Source organism: Copidosoma floridanum, unplaced genomic scaffold (genome assembly GCF_036245765.1).
Source record: "Copidosoma floridanum isolate Cflo_tuat_1 unplaced genomic scaffold, Cflo_Japanese_pri ptg000001l, whole genome shotgun sequence".
Taxonomy (NCBI): Eukaryota; Metazoa; Arthropoda; class Insecta; order Hymenoptera; family Encyrtidae; genus Copidosoma; species Copidosoma floridanum.
Window position 1 is genome coordinate 12,085,150 of NW_028321878.1, and position 23,886 is coordinate 12,109,035.

Here is a 23,886-nt window from a genome sequence, read left to right on the forward strand (position 1 = left end):
TTTCTATGATTTTTCTCGAGGTGTTTTTTTTTTCCTTTCGCGCAACTAAAAGAGTCGGTATCCGCTCGACGGTAACACGTTTACGTAAACGACTGCCAGTGATAAGGAAAACGGAGGCTATACAGCGCTGGACCGCAGGCGCCCGTCGAGGATCAGAAAATTCATTACGATTTACAAAGTGTACATAACGCGAGAGTCGATTACGAGATTACAGTAAAACCCGGCAAGTGAAAAAAAAAAAAAAAAAAAAAAAAACAGGGTTTGGTGAAGTGGACCTCGCGTTAATTGAATTACGTGTGTAATTAATTCAGTACAAGATCCGAGATATGATGCCGCTCGCGTCGTTTTTCAAAACGATATATCTGTTCTCAAAGTCATTTTTGGAAAATCTCGTCGCAAGGGCATTAATTTTCGGCTCGCGAAAAGGGCCCTCGCTAGCAATCCTCGTGCATACACGTAATAAATCGTCTATTTGCCTCTTCTTCCTCTTTTTTTTCCCCTCTTTCACTCTGAAGCAGTAGTAATGGTACCTAGAAGTAGTGGTGGTGGTAGTGTCAAGTGAATCAAGCGCCGTTTGCGCGAGCGCGTGCTGCAGGTCAAAGACCCAAGAGGCTGTCTCTCTGTGCTGCCGCACTCGGCTATCTTATTTTTGAAAAAAAAAAAAATTAAAAAAAAAACGCATTTTCAAAATAGTCGCCACTTTGGTTGTCTGATTTTGCTAATACGTGCGTATTGTGCTTGCCTCAACCGTAAATTTCTTCAGCTTATCGTTTTATGCTTGTAATGATAATCTTAATAACCATATCATCAAGAGAGCGAAAATCGGTTGCTTGGGTATCTACTGTTGTTTTTCTTTTTCAACCATACAGAGTAAGAAATCGGGCACCGCTACGCTGTTTGGTAATCATAGTTTCATATGAGACCCCAAGAGTGACGCTTTTCGTTACTAAGAAAAAAATCGGGCCTTATCATCGTCGAAAGTGCGGAAAATTCACGGGAACGGTTGATTAAACGTCACGAGCTAATTTCCTCACGAAAAGAATGACAAACTTTCTCCGGTGATAAGAAACCATATTGGATACGCGGTGTGTCGAATTTGCGAGCTATATTGTGGCATTGAACGAAAGTTTTCAGGGTCGGAAAAGATATTTACAACATCATTGATGAGCGAGTCTTCGTAACAAACGTATTTTAAACCGAATTTCAACGCAACTCGTTGAAAACGATGAATTAAAAAAAGAGTTTACATCTCTTCTCAGCCTCTTAAACAAAAAAACAAAAAAAAAAAAAAGGATGGAAAACAACAAACTTTTATGAGCCGACTTAGTTGAAATTCCAATGTAAGCACCGCGTAAAAGCTCCTCAAAGAACCGGAAAACATCATCAAATAAGTTTGCACGTCAAATTAAACTCGGAAATTGGTTTAAGAAACGTAAAGTTAGCGACATCTCTCAGACACCAACTGCAGACGATAAAAGGCTCGCGGTTTGCCAGTAATGCAGTTGGTAGGTACCCGGCGATAGGCGGTAATGCGATGGCAAATTTTCTTACTCAGCCGGTAATATCAAAGGCGTTCCCCCACCGGATAATTCTGATAAGGATCAATATTGTACAGGATATATAATATGTATACATGGTTACGATATGATAAGGCTTCAGTGAAACATACCACTGGTAACGGTAACGGGCGAATGCGGCGACATCTTGGGCTGGCCCTAGGCCCCATCAAAGAAAACTTAGCTGTATACCTGCAAAGAAGAATTTCGTTAAAATCGAGCTTTTTCCTGTACGTAAGAGCGCACACTGCAACTTCTTCCCAAAGTCCGTTAAACTTTATTACCCGGCGCGATAAGGATTGTACTGGTCAAACATACCGTTTGGATCACCGCGTCGACCGAGATTTTTTTTTCAAACGCTTCGAGATGCTGCAATGATGCGAATACTTACTTCCATGACTGATTTTTCATAAACACTTGAACAGATTTACATTTTTTTTAGACACTTAGAGCCTTACACGCTGACGGGAACATATTTTTTGCACCGTGTTTTGATTAGGTACACTTATTTTCGACGCTGATAAGAATCGCAAAGTGGTCATAATGTCGCAACAACGTATTTTAATACAACTAATTGGTTCAACAGTAAGGTACTGCCACGATAGTTTAGGCGAAAACCAATGCAATTAGCTACTTAACGTAGTGAATGAACTGGTAATCGGGTGGGAACATTTTTTGCATCTTTTTTTGCGCGTCGTGCACAAGCTGTTCTGCAATGACGAGTGTACGCTTCATTTCTAACCTTACAATTATACGCTAATTTACATGGAGTTGTTCTAATTGCTCTGGATGATAAGAGAAGATTTATGGAAGCTATGGTTAAAATTGTACATGAAAAACAGTTATGGCAAAATACTTATAATCATGAGAACCATTGAAAACACAAAAAAGACTTACCTTATAGTTATGTTGCAACAATACCGTCAGCGACCATCGGCTTTTCTAATTATTCTCGCATCATCCTCACCCATCCGCCATCTCATTTCAAAAAGTCACACACTATCCATCCTCAACCATCACATCAGCACATCCACTTGAGTCTTCAGGCGATCCACAATTGTCAGTTTGAATAATAAGTCAAGAGTCAGTTCGTTCACCAAGTCCGCACACACCAAAAGTCACTTAAAGAGGGAAGAGAGAAGAAAGAAAGAAAGAAAAAAAAAAAAAAAAAAGTCCAGAGCAAAAAAACTTGTAGGTTATGCCAGTCCGACCGAACGCTCTGTTGTTGTGTCCCTACACGCACAGTCAATCGTCCTTCGAGTCTCCGGTCAGTTAATCATCACCACACCACAAACCACTTTGTTCACTTAACCAGCACAATAAAACACACCTGTTTATGAAAATTCGTAGGTTCTCTGCAGAATTTAAAAGGCGGAGAAAAAAAAGAGCAGCAGCGAAGATGCGAGAAGCAAAACAACACACCAAAACAGATCCTCCATAAAGCCAGGAGAGCAGTAGAGCAAGCCAAGCCGCAAACTTTTTTTCATTCAACAAAGACAGAGCGAGTCGACCCCCTCTCTCCCCCCCCCCCGAGCGTGTGTTTCACATATACATATATATGTATACGTGTTACGTGTGGACTCGAATGGCGCGCAAAGTGTTCGAAAGATAAGGAGTGCGCGCGCATCGTGACCAGTGAGAAGTGCCACGATTTCCCAAGTGGTGGCGCTGCGGTCGAGTCCTCCTCTGTCGTCTGGAGCGATCTTCCATCCGCGATCAACCGCAGACGACAGTGTTGTTTTTGTTCTCGCTCGTAAAATGGCATTTGCCATGAGAAATGTCTTCGCGGCTATCAAAACCCTCGCGAGGAGGCAGCCCCAGGCACAGCGTGAGTAAATGAGTCGGATTCCTGGGCCGAATTTGTTTTATTATGTAACGAGGATTTTGTTTTGGTATTTTAGGTTACATCTCGGCCTCCTCTTTTTTGAGGACTGTTGAGAAGGAAACTGAGCCTGCTGATACTCAACGTGAGTGAATGTGTTATAAATATGGACTCATTGTTGCTTTTGTTTCATTGAGAAATTTAAAATCAACTCTACCGTTAGTGCGTTCGTCAAGTGTACTTCAAGTGGATTATGCAAACACTACTGTTTTTATTTCACTTTTTAAGTCCAATGTTTACGTATATTGACAATACGGAATTATTTTGTTTTTCTTGACAAGTATTAAGACTATAAATGAAATGTTACAGCTACCATCAGGAAGATTAATGAAGACAGAGTAGGAGAGTTGAAGGACTTTGGAGTCTATGTGGCTGAGTGCATGCCAAAGTATGTGGAGAAGGTGCAGATAGCAGCTCGTGATGAATTGGAGGTAATGATTTCACCGGAAGGTATCGTGCCAGTTATTAGTTTCCTCACCTACCACCACAATGCTCAGTTCACAAGTTTGTCAGACATCACTGCTGTTGATGTGCCTAACAGACCGTATAGATTCGAGGTATGTCGGTATGTCTAATATAGTTGGTTTGGTTTATCACTGAAAAAAATTACTGTTTTATTTTCATTGCTTACAGCTTATTTATCAAATGCTTTCAATTCGGTACAATACACGAATTCGTGTTAAAACTTACACGGATGAACTGACACCAGTTGATTCTGTTTATTTCATACACAAAGCTGCTGATTGGTATGAGCGCGAAGTGTGGGATATGTTTGGTATTTACTTCAGAAATCACCCCGATTTGAGAAGGATTCTCACTGATTACGGATTTGAGGGACATCCTATGAGGAAAGATTTTCCTCTCACTGGTTACACTGAGGTGTGGATCAGTAAAAAAACAAAATTAATTTATATTAATTATCAACAGGGTCAAATTGGTACATGAAAATTAACTGATAATTTTTTTAAGGTGCGATATGATGACGAGAAGAGGAGAGTTGTTTGTGAACCACTCGAGTTGACACAAGAATACAGGAAATTCGACTTATCAGCACCATGGGAACAGTTTCCCAATTTCAGAGATTCTGCAGCTCAAGGAGTTCCAACAAAGAAGGATAAGTAGTTTTGTTATGGATACCACTGTCATTAAATTATTGAATAGAACACAATCATTATTACATACCCTTACAGAACTGTAATTATGTTAATAAAATTATCCTATACATCTTTGATTTTCTTAATGGTAAATGTTTCAAGATTTCAAGAGAATTTCAAATAAAAAGGAACCATATTTATTGTAAATATTATTAGAGTAAACATTTCTATTAAATTATGAATGAATTATATTAACTTATAACCTCAGAACTCGTAATCAATAAGTGGAAAGACTGGAGGGTAAAAAAACAAGGTTAATGAATAAGATATGATTATAAACAAATTTTTTTTTATTTCCAAAGATGTTGACAGGCTGTAATAAAAAAAATAAAATTTTGTATTTGGGCACTTTTCTTAACTACTACTTCAATTTAAGCTATAATCATGAATTTCATCTTGTTTTGAACAACCAAATTACCTTTAAAATCTTGTGCTATGTAGGCGATTAAAAGATTAAAATAAATGTATAGAAAAGAGAAGTATGAACCATTGATGAGGACAGATTAAATACATTGATAATGAAGGCAGAGAAATTTATAATTACAACTCACATGAAGCATAAAAATGATTTTTTATTGGGGTTTACTCCCCAATGGCTATGGTGCCTGATGGATTGATAAGATCGAATCAAATCCGAACAGGTGGATGGGATGCCAACCCCTACCAAGAGTCCAAAGCTTTCACTTTTAATTGATATCAGAATAATCGGTCAATGAACAAGTAATTAAAATGAGCTTTTTTTGTTCTCAAAATTCCGATATGATAAATAGTAAAAGCCGAAAACTAAATGACACATACAATAATTGAATTTCTTAGAATAACCTTAATGCCAATTAAAAGGACGAGCTGAGGACTCTATACCCACCATTTACTCTTCCGGCACTTCGTGTTCTCCGCTGCTGATATCCATGATCAGGTCATGTGGAGGTCTTCCTTCAACTGTGCATCCAACAGACTGTGCCGTGCCAAGAATTTCTTTGACGGTACCACTGAGTTCACGGGACATTGATCGCGGCCTCATGACACGAGCAATCGAGACTATTTCATCAAACGACAAATTACCGCTGTGTTTGATGTTTTTTACTTTTTTTCTGTCCCTGGGTGGCTCTTTCAGAGCCTTGATAATCAGGGAAGCAGCTGACGGTACGACTGATATCGTAGCCTGTCTGTTCTGAATTGTCAGTTGGACTGTGATCTTAAGGCCCTTCCAGTCACTGGTTGCTTTAGCGATGTCATCACCGACTTTTTTGGGAGACTGTTGACAAAACATTCAATTAGTGGATTTTTCATCTCAGTTACATGGAATAACTTAAAAACGCCGCATCTGGAGGGACATGCAGCAGATAATGAAAATTAGAGGACGAGAATATACGTTCTCTGCGTGCAGCAGACAGTGGCACGCGGCGAGTAATACATGTGATTTACATCTTAGGTTAGGTGACACAAATGGAAAAAATGAACTTTTGAATTATAAAATTGTTGATGAACTTACCAGACCAAGGGGACCAATTTTAGGGGCAAGGGATGAAGTGGCACCTATTTCACCACCAACGCACTTCAGGTACACTATAAAAAAACAAATAACAAGCCATTAATACACATGATTAAAAAGTCAAGTACACCGAATAATTCGATTGATTTTTGAAAAATACCTTTCTTGACTTCATTGGGATCGAATTTAGGAGGCATTTTGGTAGTTTGTTTGTTAAACAAATGTCAGGAAACCGCGGATGTCTCCTGATTACGATCGGATATCGGATCACGTCCAACCGCGTCGCGTCGCGTTTACGAAAAGACGTCTGTTTCTCTGTAGGTATCCTGCAAGGCCCCCGCAAATGCTGCCAGCAGTTAAGTTACGTAGGTCGTGGTAACGCCGCATGGTCGGGTAGCGCTAGCGTCAACCTGTACTAACTGTCGGTGGGTTCCGCATGTCAACAAACTCCGAAATATCTGATATCAGATGGCATGGGAGCGAAAACAGTAAAAAATATCAAAGTTTGTTGACATGCGGAACCCACCGACAGTTAGTACAGGTTGAGGCTAGCGCTACCCGACCATGCGGCGTTACCACGACCTACGTAACTTAACTGCTGGCAGCATTTGCGGAATACAGGCTAAGTATACGTCCTTAACCGCCTTTTTCACTAACGTTTAGAATAATGATTGAGACGATCAATGATTGTATCATGAGTTTTTGTATAAAGTTCAATTTATACAAATAAGTTGGTAAATATAGGCACACATGATTAATATTTAAACATTTTAAGCTGTATAAATATATAACATAGATTCCAAATATGCATTATTACCGCTGGAATATGCTAACAAAACCAAATATCCGTCTTTCTCACCCAGCAAAATAATAGGTATCTGTATAATCCTGTATCAATTTATTGCACACATGCGAAATGTTCAATGACAGTAAACAATGACATAATTTCAAACTTTACTTTTAACTCTTCATTTCACACGTAATTTCACAATGCAATTGATGAATTATTATTCATACAAAAGTATTAATATTCTTATAGGAGGTCGATTTTCAGGCAAAAGATTATTTGTAAACTTGCCGTAAACAGCACAGCCAATGTCAACTTTTTATTTTCTATCTACACAACTAGTTGCGGCTGGTTTTAGCGTTTCAGATTTCTAAACTAAAAAGTGGCCCTAAAATTCTGAAGGAAAGCTTTAGATATTTTAGGCCCTAGAGCCATGTTGTCAATTATAAACCAGCCGCAACTTATTTGACAGATACAAAATAAAAATTCAACATTTTCTGTGCTGTTTGCGGCAAGTTTACAATTTATCTATTACTCGAAAGTATAAATATATAGGAGGTCAATATTCGTATAAAACATACACTGCAAACTTGCCGCAAGTAGCACAAACATCGTTAATTATTTATTTTGTATCTATTTCAAGAGTTGCGGCTGGTTTATAAGTGACTAAATGGCTCTAGGGCTAAGCTGCCTAAAGCTCTCCTTCAGAATTTCAGAAGCAATTTTTGGCCAAAAAAATCACGACCGCTAGATGACGCTGATCCAAATGATTATTACTACTTGTAGTAGAGCCATTTGATCAATTATAAACCAGCCGCAACTGATTTTGTAAATACAAAATGAAAAGTTAACATTGTTTGCGCTGTTTGCGGCAAGTTTACAATGCATTTTTTACACGAATATTGACTTCCTATATATTTATACTTTCGGGTGAAAGATAAATTGTAAACTTGCCGCTAATAGTGCGAACAATGTTCACTTTTTATTTTGTATTTATCAAATTAGTTGCGGCTGGTTTATAAATAATTAAATGGATCTAGTGTAAGTATAGTAATAATCATTTGGATCAGCGCCATCTAGCGGTAGTGATTTTTTTGGCCAAAAATTGCTTCTGAAATTCTGATGGAGAGCTTTAGGCAGCTTAGCCCTGGAGCCGTTTAATCATTTATAAACCAGCCGCAACTATTGAAATAGATACAAAATAAATAATTAACGATGTTTGTGCTGTTTGCGGCAAGTTTACAATTTATCTATTATCCAAAAGTGTAAATATAAGGAAGGTCGATATTGGTGTAAAACATACACTGCAAACTTGCCGCAAGTAGCTCAAACATCGTTAATTATTTATTTTGTATCTATTTCAAAAGTTGCGGCTGGTTTATAAGTGATTAAACGGCTCCAGGGCTAAGCTGCCTAAAGCTCTCCATCAGAATTTCAGAAGCAATTTTTGGCCAAAAAAATCACTACCGCTAGATGGCGCTGATCCAAATGATTATTACTATACTCATACTAGATCCATTTAATTATTTATAAACCAGCCGCAACTAATTTGATAAATACAAAATTAAAAGTGAACATTGTTCGTTTTATTGGCGGCAAGTTTACAATTTATCTTTTACCCGAAAGTATAAATATATAGGAAGTCAATATTCGTGTAAAAAATGCATTGTAAACTTGCCGCAAACAGCACAAACAATGTTAACTTTTTATTTTGTATTTACAAAATCAGTTGCGGCTGGTTTATAATTGATCAAATGACTCTACTACAAGTAGTAATAATCATTTGGATCAGCGCCATCTAGCGGTAGTGATTTTTTTGGCCAAAAATTGCTTCTGAAATTCTGAAAGAGAGCTTTAGGCAGCTTAGCCCTAGAGCCATTTAATTACTTATAAACCAGCCGCAACTAATTTCATAAATATAAAATAAAAAGTTAACGTTGTTTGCACTGTTTGCGTCAAGTTTACAATTCATCTATTACCCAAAAGTATAAATATATATGAGGTTGATATTCGTATAAATCATACACTGCAAACTTGCCGCAAGTAGCACAATTATCTTTAACTATTTATTTTGTATCTACGAAATTAGTTGCGGCTGGTTTATATTTGATCAAATGGCTCTACTATAAGTAGTTATAATCATTAGGATCAGCGCCATCTAGCGGTCGTGATTTTTTTGGCCAAAAATTGCTTCTGAAATTCTGAAGGAGAGCTTTAGGCAGCTTAGCCCTAGAGCCATTTAGTCACTTATAAACCAGCCGCAACTCTTGAAATAGATACAAAATAAATAATTAACGATGTTTGTGCTACTTGCGGCAAGTTTGCAGTGTATGTTTTATACGAATATTGACCTCCTATATATTTATACTTTCGAGTAATAGATAAATTGTAAACTTGCCGCAAACAGCACAGAAAATGTTGAATTTTTATTTTGTATCTGTCAAATAAGTTGCGGCTGGTTTATAATTGACAACATGGCTCTAGGGCCTAAAATATCTAAAGCTTTCCTTCAGAATTTTAGGGCCACTTTTTAGTTTAGAAATCTGAAACGCTAAAACCAGCCGCAACTAGTTGTGTAGATAGAAAATAAAAAGTTGACATTGGCTGTGCTGTTTACGGCAAGTTTACAAATAATCTTTTGCCTGAAAATCGACCTCCTATAAGAATATTAATACTTTTGTATGAATAATAATTCATCAATTGCATTGTGAAATTACGTGTGAAATGAAGAGTTAAAAGTAAAGTTTGAAATTATGTCATTGTTTACTGTCATTGAACATTTCGCATGTGTGCAATAAATTGATACAGGATTATACAGATACCTATTATTTTGCTGGGTGAGAAAGACGGATATTTGGTTTTGTTAGCATATTCCAGCGGTAATAATGCATATTTGGAATCTATGTTATATATTTATACAGCTTAAAATGTTTAAATATTAATCATGTGTGCCTATATTTACCAACTTATTTGTATAAATTGAACTTTATACAAAAACTCATGATACAATCATTGATTGTCTCAATCATTATTCTAAACGTTAGTGAAAAAGGCGGTTAAGGACGTATACTTAGCCTGTATTCCGCAAATGCTGCCAGCAGTTAAGTTACGTAGGTCGTGGTAACGCCGCATGGTCGGGTAGCGCTAGCGTCAACCTGTACTAACTGTCGGTGGGTTCCGCATGTCAACAAACTCCGAAATATCAGATGGCATGGGAGCGAAAACAGTAAAAAATATCAAAGTTTGTTGACATGCGGAACCCACCGACAGTTAGTACAGGTTGACGCTAGCGCTGCCCGCCCTGCTGGTAGAAACCGATTGAAGTCGATTAAAGTCGATTCATTGTGAATGGAATTAAATCGACTTCAATGGACTTGGTCGATTAATTAAAATTGGTCAATAGAAAATTAATCAATTTCAATCGTACTTTTGTATAAATACGTTATCAATAGATTTTAATTGTAAAAAGTGTCATTGAAGTCTATCGATTCGAATCGGTATTTTGAATCAGACGGAATCAATCGACTTAATGATAGTTTTTTGGCATTTGTTTCGATCGACTTTAATATAGCGATTATTCCAACCTTCATTGAATCGATTTCAATGGCTTTTTTACGTATTTATATATATATGTATAGAGCTCTCCTGCCATATAAACGTGTGTGCGAGATGTGTGATGACAGTGATGACGTTTAGATGACTGATGCGAAATGACTACAAATTGTAGTCTACAATGTGCGCATTACAGCACACTAGCACAAGCCCACGCCGTGGGTGGTGTGATGGTGTCGCCCATGAAGTGCTCCACAACTTACTAAAGAATCTTAACGTATGCGCGTCCAATCATCTGCGGTTGGTAGTTGGTTTCTTAAAATGTTCATGTTAGCTTAATTTTTGTAGACAGGGCATTGGCAAGCATTAAAACATGGCTAAGTGGCTAAAGCTATGTAGGTTTCCACTAAAACTGACAGGGAACGAATCGATTGAGTAAATAAATGTTTACTTCAAACATAACCTCAAAACATTTATATTTTGACTCTAAAATTATTACTTGGTTCTTATTTAAAAGTTTGCAAACTTTTTAAGGGACAAACGTCAATAATCTGAGTTAAATTTCAATCTTAATCATAATATTATCATAACTATAATCATATTTGAGAGGGTACATTAATAAAGTACTCTGGACTATAGTTGCTGATAGCAGAACTCATTTTTGTTTTACCATTTGAGATGACGCTTGATTGCTTGAATTATTCTCATTATAGGTATTGTTTTGAAAAATGTATCTATATTGATTCTCACAATATATTTACTTAATTGGTTAACTGTATATGACAAATTATTCCAGTGCATGAGTCATAAGGTCTCATATTTATAGCTTTTCATCAAAATATGCTTGAAGTGTTTATGTTAAGTAATATTTAGTTATGGTGGGTATGAAATAAAGGATGGATGTAATAAAGATTATTAAAGAAATCAGATAAGTCTAGCTTATAACTAAATTTTTTTTACTTTAATGTATATAATAAGGATTGATGTTTTGTGTTTTAATTGATTTTTAGGTAAAATTATAAATACAACAAATCACAAGAAAAATATACATCTGTGTGCTGACACACATGGATAAGTGACACCATGATTCACGTTATCTTTTTACATTTGAAATTCTCAAGACAATGTGTGTGAGCATTATTACTACAAATTATTAATTAATACAAATTATCCAAAGGCTGAAATTGTAAATATGAGCTTTATTTATAGCTTTATCAATATTTTGGAGGTATATAATTAAGATATCTTAGTTAAAATTTGTTGAATTAATTAAATATGTTATTTAACTACTATTTGCTTAACATAAATTGTTTAGTTTCTACTTCAAAATAATTAAATTTGAGTGTTTAACTTTGTACTAAAATAAATTTTTGTATATTATTAGTCAAACATTTTATTAAAACATAATACAGTAAATACTATAACTAGTTGCTCAGAGCTGGAACCTAAAGAATCTTAAATGCGAGATATGAAAATAATCGATACTTAAGTTAACGAAGGGAACCAGACACAGTAGGATAATTCAATTATTGGAAAAAAAAACTGAATTTCTAACCATAATATTTATATTTCCTCAATTAATTATACATACAGTCACTTTGACTATTAATTATATTATTGAATAAATAAAGTGTTCATACCTCACAAGAGGTTAGAACCTAAAAAAAAATTTATATATGAAGTAAATCGCTGAAAACGACGAAACGTGGAGCACAACGCAGTAGTAGCGCGCTCTCTAGTTCATATATATGTAGACTATAGAGAGCTAGTGAGATTCTGGTTTCTGCAAATCTGCATGGTCTGTTCTCGGCTGATGGTATGCATTGTGCATAGGTATTATATAGCTATGCTATACTACATCAATTTACGGAAGCGCCTAAGCGCCACCTGCTTGCGAAGTCGGAAGCATGCATATTTTTGTGTAAACAAAGCACAAATCGATTGTGCAGTAGTGTCCATGCTATGTACATACTAGCAACGCACGGCTCAACCACGAAAATTTGTTTATAATGAAATTACGTGCATTGGGCCTCAAATTAATAAATAATATTTTTTGCATGTATAATTACACTCAAACGAGCTTTTTTCAGTCGACAGTGGTACATACCTTAACCGTACATGCAAAAAACTGCTTTAATTTATTAATTTAAGGCCCAATGCACGTAATTTAATTATAAACAAATTTTCGTGGTTGAGCCGTGCGTTGCTAGTACATAGCATGGACACTACTGCACAATCGATTTGTGCTTTTTTTACATAAAAATATGCATGCTTCCAACTGCAGGGCTTTACGGCCCGTTCAATATATTATCAAATGTGAATACTAAAAAATACTATTGAAATCGATTAAAACATTTAATAATCGATTTTAATAGAATGTTTATAGGATTTTATTTTAATCGACTTTAATCGATACTAAATATCTATGCTATTTCAATGCTACTATACGGTATTAAGATTCACTATTAAAAACGCATTAAATTATTTTAATCGACTTCAATCGGTTTCTACCAGCAGGGCGACCATGCGGCGTTACCACGACCTACGTAACTTAACTGCTGGCAGCATTTGCGGAATACACCCACGATTTACGATTTACGATACTGTGCGAGCGCCTCTCATGTGATTATACAGTACTATTGTGATATGCTGTCAAAAATATTTTTTTCGTCTTACAAGTAAGTTAAGTACCCCTACTTAAGTATTAATTTATTGATGATAAAATTACTGAGGGTTGAGATAAATCATAAATGTTGTACGTAGTTATACTTTAGATGAGATGTTAGTTGAAAACTGTTTCTTGTTTTCTGAATGAATGTTTTTAGATGGCTTTAGATAATGTCTCAATCCTCAGATTGGAATTTACATCCGACCTGACGCTGCAACTTTTAATTCATTACAGACTTGGTAGGTACTTAAGTAGTATAATTATCGAGAATAATGTAATAAAAACGCTTTATTTGACCCTTTGTAAAAACATTTTATTTGTTTTGTAAGAATAAAATTTTATTACAAATGTTTATATACTCAACACAATATTAATAAACTTTCACTCAACACTCAAAATATTTACACATATTCAAGAATTATTATTATTATATGTATAGAGAAATGAAAATGAATGTAAAGCACTCAAAACAAATCCAGTCTGCATTTATTCTTGCATCTGAATTGAAAGTGGAATGTACCATGGGTGAAAAAAAAGTTTTTCAACATTTCCAACCCAAATATTTGCACGTGCTTGTTTTAAAGATAGATAATATACATTCCTTTGCTTTCCTATGATGTAATGTTTTATCACAATGATGGATAGTTGTATTAAGAGTATTTGTAAAAAAGTTTATTTTATCAAATAGAAACACCACGATTATTGTACTTCCATTTTTAATCGCAATTGTTTATATTACCTAGATAATAAAATTTGTTCACGGGTGCAGTTCTACATTTTTTACAAAAATGCCGCTTCAGCACACCTTAATGAAAATTTTAAGCAAGGATTTCATTGTATCTCTCTAAGTAAAAAATTTCAATATTTTTTCTATTACAAATAACATGATGTAAGTCTTATTATCTGTTTCCTTGCTGCATTAAATTAACAATATCCATAGTTACACAGAAATTCAATCATCTGATCCAGCTGATCTTTTGGCTTTCCTTTGCCTTGGGCTCTGTCTTGGAGTCTTAGGGGACTTGTCTACAAGTAAATTTAAATCATCAGTTAATGTATTGTGTGCAAAACTCAAATTTTTACTGAAAAAAAAAAAAAAAAAAAAAAAAAAACTTACTGAGCCTTAGGTGGTCCTTAGGAATCCAGTCATAGTCAACGTTGTTGGGATTAGATGTTCCTACTTCAACGGTAACTTTGCGAGTTGATGAGCGAGTTTTTCTTCCAAAGGAAGATAAGAGCTGCTGCCCTCCAACAAGAATCAAAACACCGCATGCTGCTAAGAATATGTACAAGAAAACAGTCTCACCATCAAGACCTTCATCCAATTCTACAATTTGTACAGTTTCATTGAAAACAGCTTCATTGTAGGAAATACCATTCTGCAAATCATATTACAACGAAATCAGGGATATTTTTTCATGTAAATCAACATACATTCAATCTACTGGACCAAACGCGACACTCACAATGTCTCGGTAGTTTAAGTTAACATTGAGCCCAAACGGCCTTCCAGCAAAAACTTCAGATGGAACAAACGAGTAGGCGAGAGTGGCTTCGTGATTAGGCTTGACAACCTTGTTGTAAGCAATCGTTGAGAAGTTTTGAATGTAGAAGTTGAAGTCCATTGGATAACGGAACGAGGTGTTAACAGTTTCAACAATGTAATCGATTTCACCCTTGTTGATGAAGCCAATCAAGAACTCAACAGGTTTTCCAGCTGGTAGTTCTATTGTAGAATGAAACACGTAAATATTATTATCAAGAATTAAATCAATCAAAAACACTCCGTGTCTATAAATGATATGTAAATAAAGTTACTGAAAGATAACCCACCCATAGTAGATAACGGCTTCGGCACAGGCTCGGTAAAGAGTATCATGGTATTGATATCTTTGGAAGTCGTCACGGCTTTTTCTTCTTCAACTTCTTCATCCGCCACAACGGCACTCTCTTCCCCCTCGACATCAACAATGTCGTCAATGTCATCTTCTTGAGCATTCACGACTGATCCACTTCCTGTAAACCATATGAATTGATATTTATTCGTAACTAGCCCATTTCTCATTCATGATAATGTAACAGTTCCTAACATATGACTCAATATTGGAGCTCGACAATAGACTTGTACCACTGTTGGAAACATAGCAAATTTTATAGGGAAGACGTTCTGACCTAATATATCCCTGCTCTAGCTGCAATATTGTCTATAAATAAAAGAAAAGTACCGAGACTCCCAGACCGTTACAGCTATTGCCAAATCACTTTATGTCTGAAAATTGGAGCATCTCGCTTTATTCACTTAAATACTTAAACCACCCCAACAATAACCTTGTGCTTTTACTGCACTTTGCACCAGGATGAGAAAAAAAAAAAAAAAAAAAAAAAAATTGATAAACAAGCAAAAAAAGTTTAACAAACAAGTGCGTGGGAGAGCAGAAGCCTACACGTGTCAATTTCCAACCTCAACATCAACATCAACGCGAACAGGTCCTCGGGAACAACTTGAAAAGTAATCTGCAGATTGTCCTCCGACAAGGTACCACAAAACCTATCGGTCCTCAAAAATAATCGACACGTCACAGCTTCATGTTAGCAAGGCCGCGTGTGTAGAGGTGTGTATGCGTGACATCTGGAACGAATACCCGCAGCAGACTCACCTTGGCAGGTCGTCAGGATAACAGCTGGTGCGACGAAGAGCAGAAAGAATAGCGCCTGGCACCTCATTTTGCGTGATTCTGTGTGCGTCTATTTTTGACAAGCACGCGAGCCTAGCTCTATTGTTGCTCGTCCTCTTATCCCTTTTCGCGGAGTCGTCTCAAAAATTGACGAACGCAACGTACACAGCGACAACGAAGGAGTGCAGGCCCGGTAACCGTCGACGTGTATTTTATGCGGCGGCCGGAATCTTAAATGCTATTGGCTGTTGAGCCTATATCTATATGTTTTGATCGTTTTGGAGCACAATGAAGTTAGCAACGCGTACGTTTTTTAACCATCACGTGTCAATGAAGTTGTCTGCAGCATACCGATTACCGATCATCCCTCGATCTCTGCGATAGTTAACTTACTGACCCGACGGTAACGTAGAGCGCAAATTTAAATTACGCTGGTGACGACGATTGCGGAAAACACCCCAAGCGGCGTTACCACCACGACCTACGTAACTTTACAGCCTCTGATTTTATCATTCTGGTAAAGAGAGCACGGTGTAAGATGTACGTGAAGTTATGTGTAGTAATTAAAGAAATTACTACTAAGTAATGCCATTTGGTCGATTTTTTTAAACCATATGAATATCTCTATTTTTAGAGCTCGACTTTTAAGTAAAAAATATATTGTAAACTTGCCGCATACAGCACAAACTACGTCAACTTTTTATTATCTATCTGTAAGATTAGTTGCGGCTGGTTTATAACTAATAAAGTGACTTTGCTGTGAACAGCAATAGTTATTTGGATCAGCGCCATCTAGCGGTCTTTATTTTTTGGCCAAAAGTGGCTCCTAAAATTCTCAATCAGAGCATTCAGGATTAGAGCCATTTAGTCAATTATAAACCAGCCGCAACTCATGATGAAGCTATAAAATAAAAAAATAACGATACGTGTGTTTTTGGCGGCAAGTTAACAATCTATCTTATGCTTGAAAATTTATCTTTAAAAGTACAAACACATAGCAGGTCGATTTTTTGGTAAAAAATAGATTGTTAACTTGCCGCCAAAAACACACGTATTGTTATTTTTTCATTTTATAGCTTTATCATGAGTTGCGGCTGGTTTATAATTGACTAAATGGCTCTAATCCTGAATGCTCTGATTGAGAATTTTAGGAGCCACTTTTGGCCAAAAAATTAAGACCGCTAGATGGCGCTGATCCAAATAACTATTGCTGTTCACAGCAAAGTCACATTATTAGTTATAAACCAGCCGCAACTAATTTTACAGATAGATAATAAAAAGTTGACGTAGTTTGTGCTGTATGCGGCAAGTGTACAATGTATTTTTTACTCAAAAGTCGAGCTCTAAAAATAGAGATATTCATATGGTTTAATAAAATCGACCATATGGCATTACTTACAATTCCTATTATTAACTTTATTTTCAAAAATACAATATTTTACACAACTTTTTTGTCATTATTCACCAAAATAATTTTAATAGTTTATTTTTGTACATACTTTTTAACTACACTTACTTTTCTAACTTGTACAATTCATGCAGTTAAAACATAAGTTATGTTGGTTTATAACTCATTACAGTTTAATGGATTTCAATAATTTTACGTCTTAGTGGTAATAGTAATTGTGCACCATACTGCAAGGATTAGCATTAATTGTATGCTACACTTTATACAAAAATTAACTGATATACTATTCAACACTATCAAATGTAATCATATGTTAATGTAAGTATACATATTTTAATAACTTAAATAATTATAAAGTTGATTACAATTAATGTTGCTTAACAATTCCAATTGTAGTTACTCAAATGGTTTAGTTACAGTCCATGTGTGTCAATGATATTAAAGAAACATTTTACTTCAGTCAAGTTCCTTCTACTGTCAACTCATAAAATTATTCACACAACTGTTCACAAAAGGGCAGTATAATATTTAAAAAACACTTGTTTCACAACGCAAGAGGATCTTGTGCTGAATTGTTTAGATCATCACCTGACTCACTTGAGCAACCAGGTGAAAAATCTCCAACGTTGATTACGTAATGATTTTCAAAGTATTTTTCTTCAAAATAATGCGTATATATATTTGCAGTTTCAGAACTATCGCTTAATTTTTCCTCGACATTCTCTTTGTTTGGTGTTTCTGGTTCATCATTACTCTCTGGTGCTTTTAGTTTAGTATTTGGACATGTGACTGTTTCTTGACAATTTGTTTCTTCATTTTTTTTCTTTTTTATCCCTAAAATAATTAAATAAATATAAAAAATCAATGACAAACTTTACAGAACTGACTATGTAAAATTATAGAAAAATGTAATGAGCCAATAGAAAAAAATTTTACAATATTTTAATAAGTATTCTATTATTAAAAAGCTGTTTTACAAAATTAACTAAACTTCATTAAAAATATTTGACACTGTAGTTCATGAACTACCGTTTCAATAACAAAATATTGTATACCTATGAAATTTTTGATAGACTATTTTGGCCGGAAAGTGTTTCCAGGTACCAAGTTTCAACAATAATGTTTTTATTAATTTTAGTGTATAGATATGTATACAAGATACCTGTTGATGATCTGGTTTTAATTTTGTTGAGAGGCGGCCGTGTCCTTTTTGTCGTTTGACCGATTGCAGTTTCGTGTTTCATGTCTGTAGATACTATCGCACTTTTCTGACACTGTCGACACTTGATGGTGAGCAAAGATGCTAACCCAATACGTTCTTCGGCCTCGGTATCAATCAATGAAAGTATTGCACCACATTCTTGACAAGTTAATTGTTCAGCGAGTGTTTCTAAATGAACGATACGACGTCCCTCTAGTAATATATCTTTTTGTTGATTGTCGTCTTCGTTTGTTAGGTTACACTTTTCCTTGCACCCGTTATTTTTATTCATGATTTTTGCGAGCTCAGATAGACGCAATCTATTTTTGTAAACTTTTTCTGTAACTAGTCTTCCCCTCCAATAATATCGTTTCTTGTTTTGAAGATTGTTAGACATTATGGAATGATTGAGTATAACAAAAGTACACGTGAATGAGGTTACTTGTCGCTACTCCCGCTCGCACTCTCGCTGGACGTAAACAAGCAGACGTCTCTCCGGGCTCCGCAGGCGTCCAGGAAAATGCGGGAGAGCAAATGTCATATATATACATACGTATATATTTTTGAAGTCGAACAACGTCCAACGTTGCAAAATCAAATCGACAAATTTATAACAACAATAAGTATTTATACAGCGTTTAGTTGTTGGATTAAATCGGTTCGATCTTGGTAGAAGTATGTATATGGTTATTCCAAGGTCCAAAATTACTTACAGAAGTAAGTATTGTCTACTGGCATGAGTACATACCTTATACACGTACATCAGCGATAGGCGATAGCGTATAAACTTTAGCACGTTTCTTTACTTATGTGGTTGTTTATTTATCATTGTAGATAATGGTTACATCATTGGTAGTATTTGCATTTGCGCGCTTTTTCTTTCAAGTCAGCGCCATCTTGCGAGGCGAAATTCAAACTAAAAAATTCACACTAGGAAATTCTCCGTTAGGGAGCGCTATAGTGATGGGATCTAGTGATTTACTTCTGGTGGAAACCCCTAGAATCTAGGGTTTTTTTCAAGACGGTTCCCCTAGAAAATAGTTTGCGTCAGCTCGTGAAATCCAAAACGCTAGATGGCGCTGACACACTATTTACCAGAAAATGAAAATTGAAAATCTCTGGCGTTTGCCGCGGGTTGTAGTGTTTTTCCCTGCAAGTACTTACTTTTTGAATCGTGATCTAAATTGTTTAAAAAATACATGATTGATAGGGAAGAGAAGGACAATGAAGGTTTAAATACATATTTTTTTTAATTACTTCATTTTTTATACGAATATACGATACAAACAAATGAATGATCGATCTCGAAATCGTTGCAAATAAAAAAGTACATCCAAGTTTTTCGAAACGCACACGCATCTATTTATTACTACTAAAAAATTTAAGTCGCATTTTGCGTCCATACCATATGGGTATCATATTTAAGTATTGTTTAAATAAACGAAAGTGCTTTTATATTTAAAATATGCTAGATGTACGATTAAAATATTAAAATGCTTATAAAGCTACATCTTATTTACGTAGTTGTTTAAACTTACTTCACATTTATTTTAGTCATCATAACGAGTTTAACACTATAGTCTACTTAATAATAATCTCAACTAAATGAATATTCGCTAGACCTTGATGGATTTGTTTTGATTGTGAAGTAAAACATTTGTGAACAGAAACGAAATCCATTAATTTATGTTTAAAATTAATTATTTTACCATGTACACTTTTGATTGCAGATGACCCTGTTTTTCACACAGTTTTTCTCGATTTTCGTTTCAACAAATGATCAAGGATATAATATACTCATATCCCATGGACATATCGCAAACACCTTGCTTTTGTGCTGCAGCATGACCATGAAAATAATATAATTAATATTTATAATCATCAAAGTCTGCTGCTCGTCAACTCCATATTATAATTTTATATATATATATGTATTCTTCATCGTCGTCCCAGTCGTCATATTGTACTTGTTAAGCACTTTTCAGGAGTAATGAGCATACTACACGTCATCAATTCCTGTACAAGGGCTGGGGTCGTCTGGCCTGCTTCTTACCCATACTGCTCAGATCGATGGTCTTGCCGTTGGGCAGCACGAGCTTGTTCTCCTGATAGTCGACGAACGTGTTGAGAATATCCTGGTCCTGTTGCTGCTGCGCCTCCTCGTCGCACTTGATGCCCGTCTCGTAAGTATACTCGCGCTTGAGACCGTCGGGATCGACGTAGCCGTACTTGCCGCGGGTTATGCAGTCGATGCCGATCATCTCCTCTTTGAACGAGCCGTCGTCGTTCTCGAAACCCCAGAGTATCGAGCCGTCGGCCATCTCTTCGCGATAACGTCTGATCACCTGTGAATATGTTTTCAATGTACGTCACTCGATAGCTCCGCTTTTTTTTTCTCATTTCTCAGGTACAATGTATATATATATAAGTAATGCCACCAACCTGGGCTACGGGTTTCTTGGTCCTGCCCTCGTAGTAATCGGCCTGTGGCTTCGACTTCTTGGGCGCCACCTGTGCTCTCTGCTTGACGACCGGGCGAGCCTCGTTCAGGTCGTACTCGTTGCGCTCGACGAGCTGCTGCTGCTGCGGTTTAGACAGCCTCACCGGCTTTTGTGGCCTACTGTACTGAACGGGCGTGATCACCTGATGGTTTATCTGCTTCTGGATGAAACGACAGAGCACAAAACTTTCACACAACCGTACCAACAGTCAAGGCCATTATTATGACGAAAAGAATACGATAAAAGTACCGACCGGCTGCTCGAGCACTACGTTGGCCGACGACCTGGAGATCTGGTGCTGTTGTGGCTGCAGAGCCCTGTAATGGCCGATCTGAAACTGCTGCTGGTGTTGCTGGTGCTGCTGTTGTTCCTGCAGATAGGCACTGGCGGTTGGCAAGATGGGGGCTGGCGAGGCAGTCGTCGCCGTGAGGAGGTTACCCTGGGCCCCGTAGTTCGAGACAGCCCCGAGATTGGCGATCACCTGGACGACGTCCTCGTCCTTTTCGTGGACCTCGCTCACGGGCTTGATCTCGGTGAGACCCTGCTGGGGAACGGACTGGGCGTGGACTATGTGAGGCTGCTGGATCGCCTGGATCGGCAGGCCCTGCGGCTCGTCGTTCTGCTCGAGGTTGACGAGAGACGAGGGCCGCGAGCCCCTGATGCCCGAGGTAAACACCGGGATCTCGGGTATCGGCTCCGAGGCCGGGGCTCTTGGTTTGCTGTTTTTTGTTTTTTTGTTTTTTTGTTATCAATGAATTAATTCGTCGCAGGTACAAGGAGAGTGGGCTTACATCACGGGTACCGGTCGCCGGAATCTCGGACTGGCGCCGATCGAGGTCTGAGCCGTGGGCCCGGTCAATCTCGGGCCCTTGATCCTCCTGGCACCCGGTATCTGCAGTGGCTTCTTCGGCACCGGAGTCCCCGGCTCATCGCCGTACTGGGCCAGAGCGCAACACACGCTGCCGATCAGCAGCTGCAACGATACACCAAAAAGTTGTCTAGGTATCATAACGATCAACACTTACCCTACGTAAGGCTGCGTTTATGATTCCTTGTGGGTAGACTGCATATAGGTAAGAAAAAGCAAAAAAAAGCTGACAGAAAAATGGAGGGGTGGTGGGAGAAAAGAAATGAAAATCCTTTCGAATCGAAAGCAGCGCGAGAGTCGTTAACCCTGCGTACGCCGTGATAATGCAGGTAAAAACACTCTCGTTTACGCACAGCACGTACACGCAACGCATGAAGTTACTCGCCGATTTATCGGGTGCCGCCAATAATGTGTATGCATAGCTCGTCGCTAGAGAGAGAGAGAGAGAGGCTTTTCAGATTCACGAGCAATCGCGCGTGCATGATCTTGTTTTCTTTTGATGTTTGGATCGTTTCGCTAATTCATATGTATTCACGAGACGCGAGAGAAAGCCCTCGAGTATACCCGACCAAAGCATCGGGCTAACGAATAAAACGCTGGGTAAAAGCGAGTTCGAACAACAAGAGCGCGTGCGTACGGTGAAGAGCTGGCTTTTTCCTCTAGATCTAAAGTGTTTTTCGTCATTTTTGCCCGCCACACCGTGATACACATAGTCTACCGTACACATATCGTTTTCGGTTTGTTCAATCATGATCCTAACAATGAGTAAGACAATTTTTTTTTTTTTTCGTGCAAAATATGACGTTCGGGTAAACGAGCGTATTCCTTCACTTTGATGAACGAGTCCACGCCTCGTCCTTACATTGTCGTTACATAAATATACTATTGTATAATGAGTAGGTATGCCTGGCCCCCTCGAAACAGGTTCCCATCACCTCGACTCGCGCGCTCTCGTTTCTCTTCTCAGCAGCAAGTGCCCAATCTGCACTCGCCGAGGAAAAATTTCACTCTCTTCTCATATACAATTTACTCATTCGATACGAGCGCGTGAAAAAAAATAAAAATAAATAAACAGCGGTGTATAGTTTGCCTCGGCTTTTTTTTTTCTCGCGCGGCGGCTTTCTGCCAAACGTGCAGTCGGTGAAAAGTACACTTGCTCGTGCACGCATGCATGCACCTGCGCGCCGATGAGAGTTCAAGGTCCGGTGGGCAGATATATATCCGATGCTAATGTTTGATTTCACCCGTCGACCGGCGCCTCAAGCCCGACTGATCTCATTCCTCCATTTTGATCCGACACGCTTTTCTGCTCTGCCTTCTTTTTTTCTTTTTTCTTCTTCTACGTTGATCCTACACGTGTGCGTTTTGATACGTTGAAAATCGAGTTGTTCAAGTTTTATTGAATCCGATGGGTATGATCGGGGTTTTTGCTTTTTTTTTTCCTCAAACGCGCCAAGGATCGTTAACGATCGCTAACATGAATTTATGAAACAGCTCGAAAGGATGCTGGTGGCCGTTCATGAAAATTTTCGCGAAATCTTGTACAACAAACGTTGTTAACCAGCGAAAGAGCAAATTGACCAATTTATTACCGATCGGAAGTCGTAGGAACGTTTATTTATGCACCAACGGCAGCCGGTGTGATTTGCTACTGCCCACTGGCATTTTCTCATTCATTTATCCTAAATCCTACAGTCTTCAGGGAGGATTACATTTACTTTTTGCATCGTCGATTAGAAAAGATAATCACCGGCCGATTGTAACGTTTTTCCATCACTGATAACGATCGCCGGAGGCACGTTGTTTTTTTTTTTTTTTTTTTTTTTATTTCCTGCGATAACGAGCGTTTCTCCTCGCGTGGTGAATATATTTATGTATCAGATGCCTACACGCAACTCTACCCCTTGTACTTTTGCTACGTCAAGAAAATAGAGATTAAAAAAAAAAAAGAAATAAAATAAAGGTATCGGTTGACTTATCAATAGGCGATCACTTTGTACCATATCGTGATGTAATTAGAAAATCACGTCTTTGGGTGAAATGCACCATGTTGACCAATGAAAATCGCATCGGCTGGGAAAAAAGCCGCGTCAACACTTATTCACTCCTGTCGTCTCTCACCTGTAATTTGCCATTCGAATC

General features: G+C 37.4%; 6 protein-coding genes across 7 annotated transcripts in view; 1 reads left to right on the top strand and 5 right to left on the bottom strand.

The window, feature by feature from the left end:
• LOC106642944 (uncharacterized) overlaps nucleotides 1-3,019 on the bottom strand; it is a 102,092-nt gene extending 99,073 nt beyond the window's left edge. Inside the window, exons 1-2 of one of the 2 annotated variants that reach the window (XM_014357878.2) lie at nucleotides 2,454-3,019; nucleotides 1,670-1,748 (exon numbers count right to left, since the gene is read on the bottom strand). The gene's annotated coding sequence lies outside the window, so the exon portion shown is untranslated. The remainder of the gene's footprint in view (nucleotides 1-1,669; nucleotides 1,749-2,453) is intronic. The other variant, XM_014357879.2, reaches the window with a different exon arrangement.
• A 205-nt stretch (nucleotides 3,020-3,224) lies between these two features.
• Nucleotides 3,225-4,664, top strand: ND-30 (NADH:ubiquinone oxidoreductase core subunit S3). Its single transcript, XM_014357881.2, has 5 exons — nucleotides 3,225-3,384; nucleotides 3,458-3,523; nucleotides 3,748-3,995; nucleotides 4,072-4,317; nucleotides 4,408-4,664. The coding sequence occupies exons 1-5, from the start codon at nucleotides 3,315-3,317 to the stop codon at nucleotides 4,558-4,560; spliced, it is 783 nt and encodes a 260-aa protein (XP_014213367.2). The 5' UTR covers nucleotides 3,225-3,314; the 3' UTR covers nucleotides 4,561-4,664.
• A 200-nt stretch (nucleotides 4,665-4,864) lies between these two features.
• On the bottom strand, nucleotides 4,865-6,425 carry RpL12 (ribosomal protein L12). The gene is made up of 4 exons (XM_014357882.2): nucleotides 6,245-6,425; nucleotides 6,085-6,158; nucleotides 5,458-5,847; nucleotides 4,865-4,905 (listed from the first exon to the last, which is right to left on the bottom strand). Exons 1-3 carry the CDS (start codon nucleotides 6,279-6,281, stop codon nucleotides 5,461-5,463), a joined length of 498 nt encoding a protein of 165 aa, XP_014213368.2. The 5' UTR covers nucleotides 6,282-6,425; the 3' UTR covers nucleotides 4,865-4,905; nucleotides 5,458-5,460.
• A 6,958-nt stretch (nucleotides 6,426-13,383) lies between these two features.
• On the bottom strand, nucleotides 13,384-15,992 carry l(1)G0320 (signal sequence receptor subunit 1 l(1)G0320). The gene is made up of 5 exons (XM_014357862.2): nucleotides 15,749-15,992; nucleotides 14,925-15,107; nucleotides 14,558-14,817; nucleotides 14,209-14,470; nucleotides 13,384-14,117 (listed from the first exon to the last, which is right to left on the bottom strand). Exons 1-5 carry the CDS (start codon nucleotides 15,813-15,815, stop codon nucleotides 14,044-14,046), a joined length of 846 nt encoding a protein of 281 aa, XP_014213348.2. The 5' UTR covers nucleotides 15,816-15,992; the 3' UTR covers nucleotides 13,384-14,043.
• A 1,182-nt stretch (nucleotides 15,993-17,174) lies between these two features.
• Nucleotides 17,175-18,869, bottom strand: LOC106642940 (uncharacterized). The gene is made up of 2 exons (XM_014357874.2): nucleotides 18,337-18,869; nucleotides 17,175-18,008 (listed from the first exon to the last, which is right to left on the bottom strand). The coding sequence occupies exons 1-2, from the start codon at nucleotides 18,770-18,772 to the stop codon at nucleotides 17,719-17,721; spliced, it is 726 nt and encodes a 241-aa protein (XP_014213360.2). The 5' UTR covers nucleotides 18,773-18,869; the 3' UTR covers nucleotides 17,175-17,718.
• Nucleotides 18,870-20,384: 1,515 nt separating this feature from the next.
• Nucleotides 20,385-22,495, bottom strand: LOC106642910 (uncharacterized). Its single transcript, XM_014357833.2, has 5 exons — nucleotides 22,382-22,495; nucleotides 21,668-21,849; nucleotides 21,130-21,595; nucleotides 20,818-21,036; nucleotides 20,385-20,720 (listed from the first exon to the last, which is right to left on the bottom strand). Exons 1-5 carry the CDS (start codon nucleotides 22,493-22,495, stop codon nucleotides 20,385-20,387), a joined length of 1,317 nt encoding a protein of 438 aa, XP_014213319.2.
• Nucleotides 22,496-23,886: the final 1,391 nt, after the last annotated feature.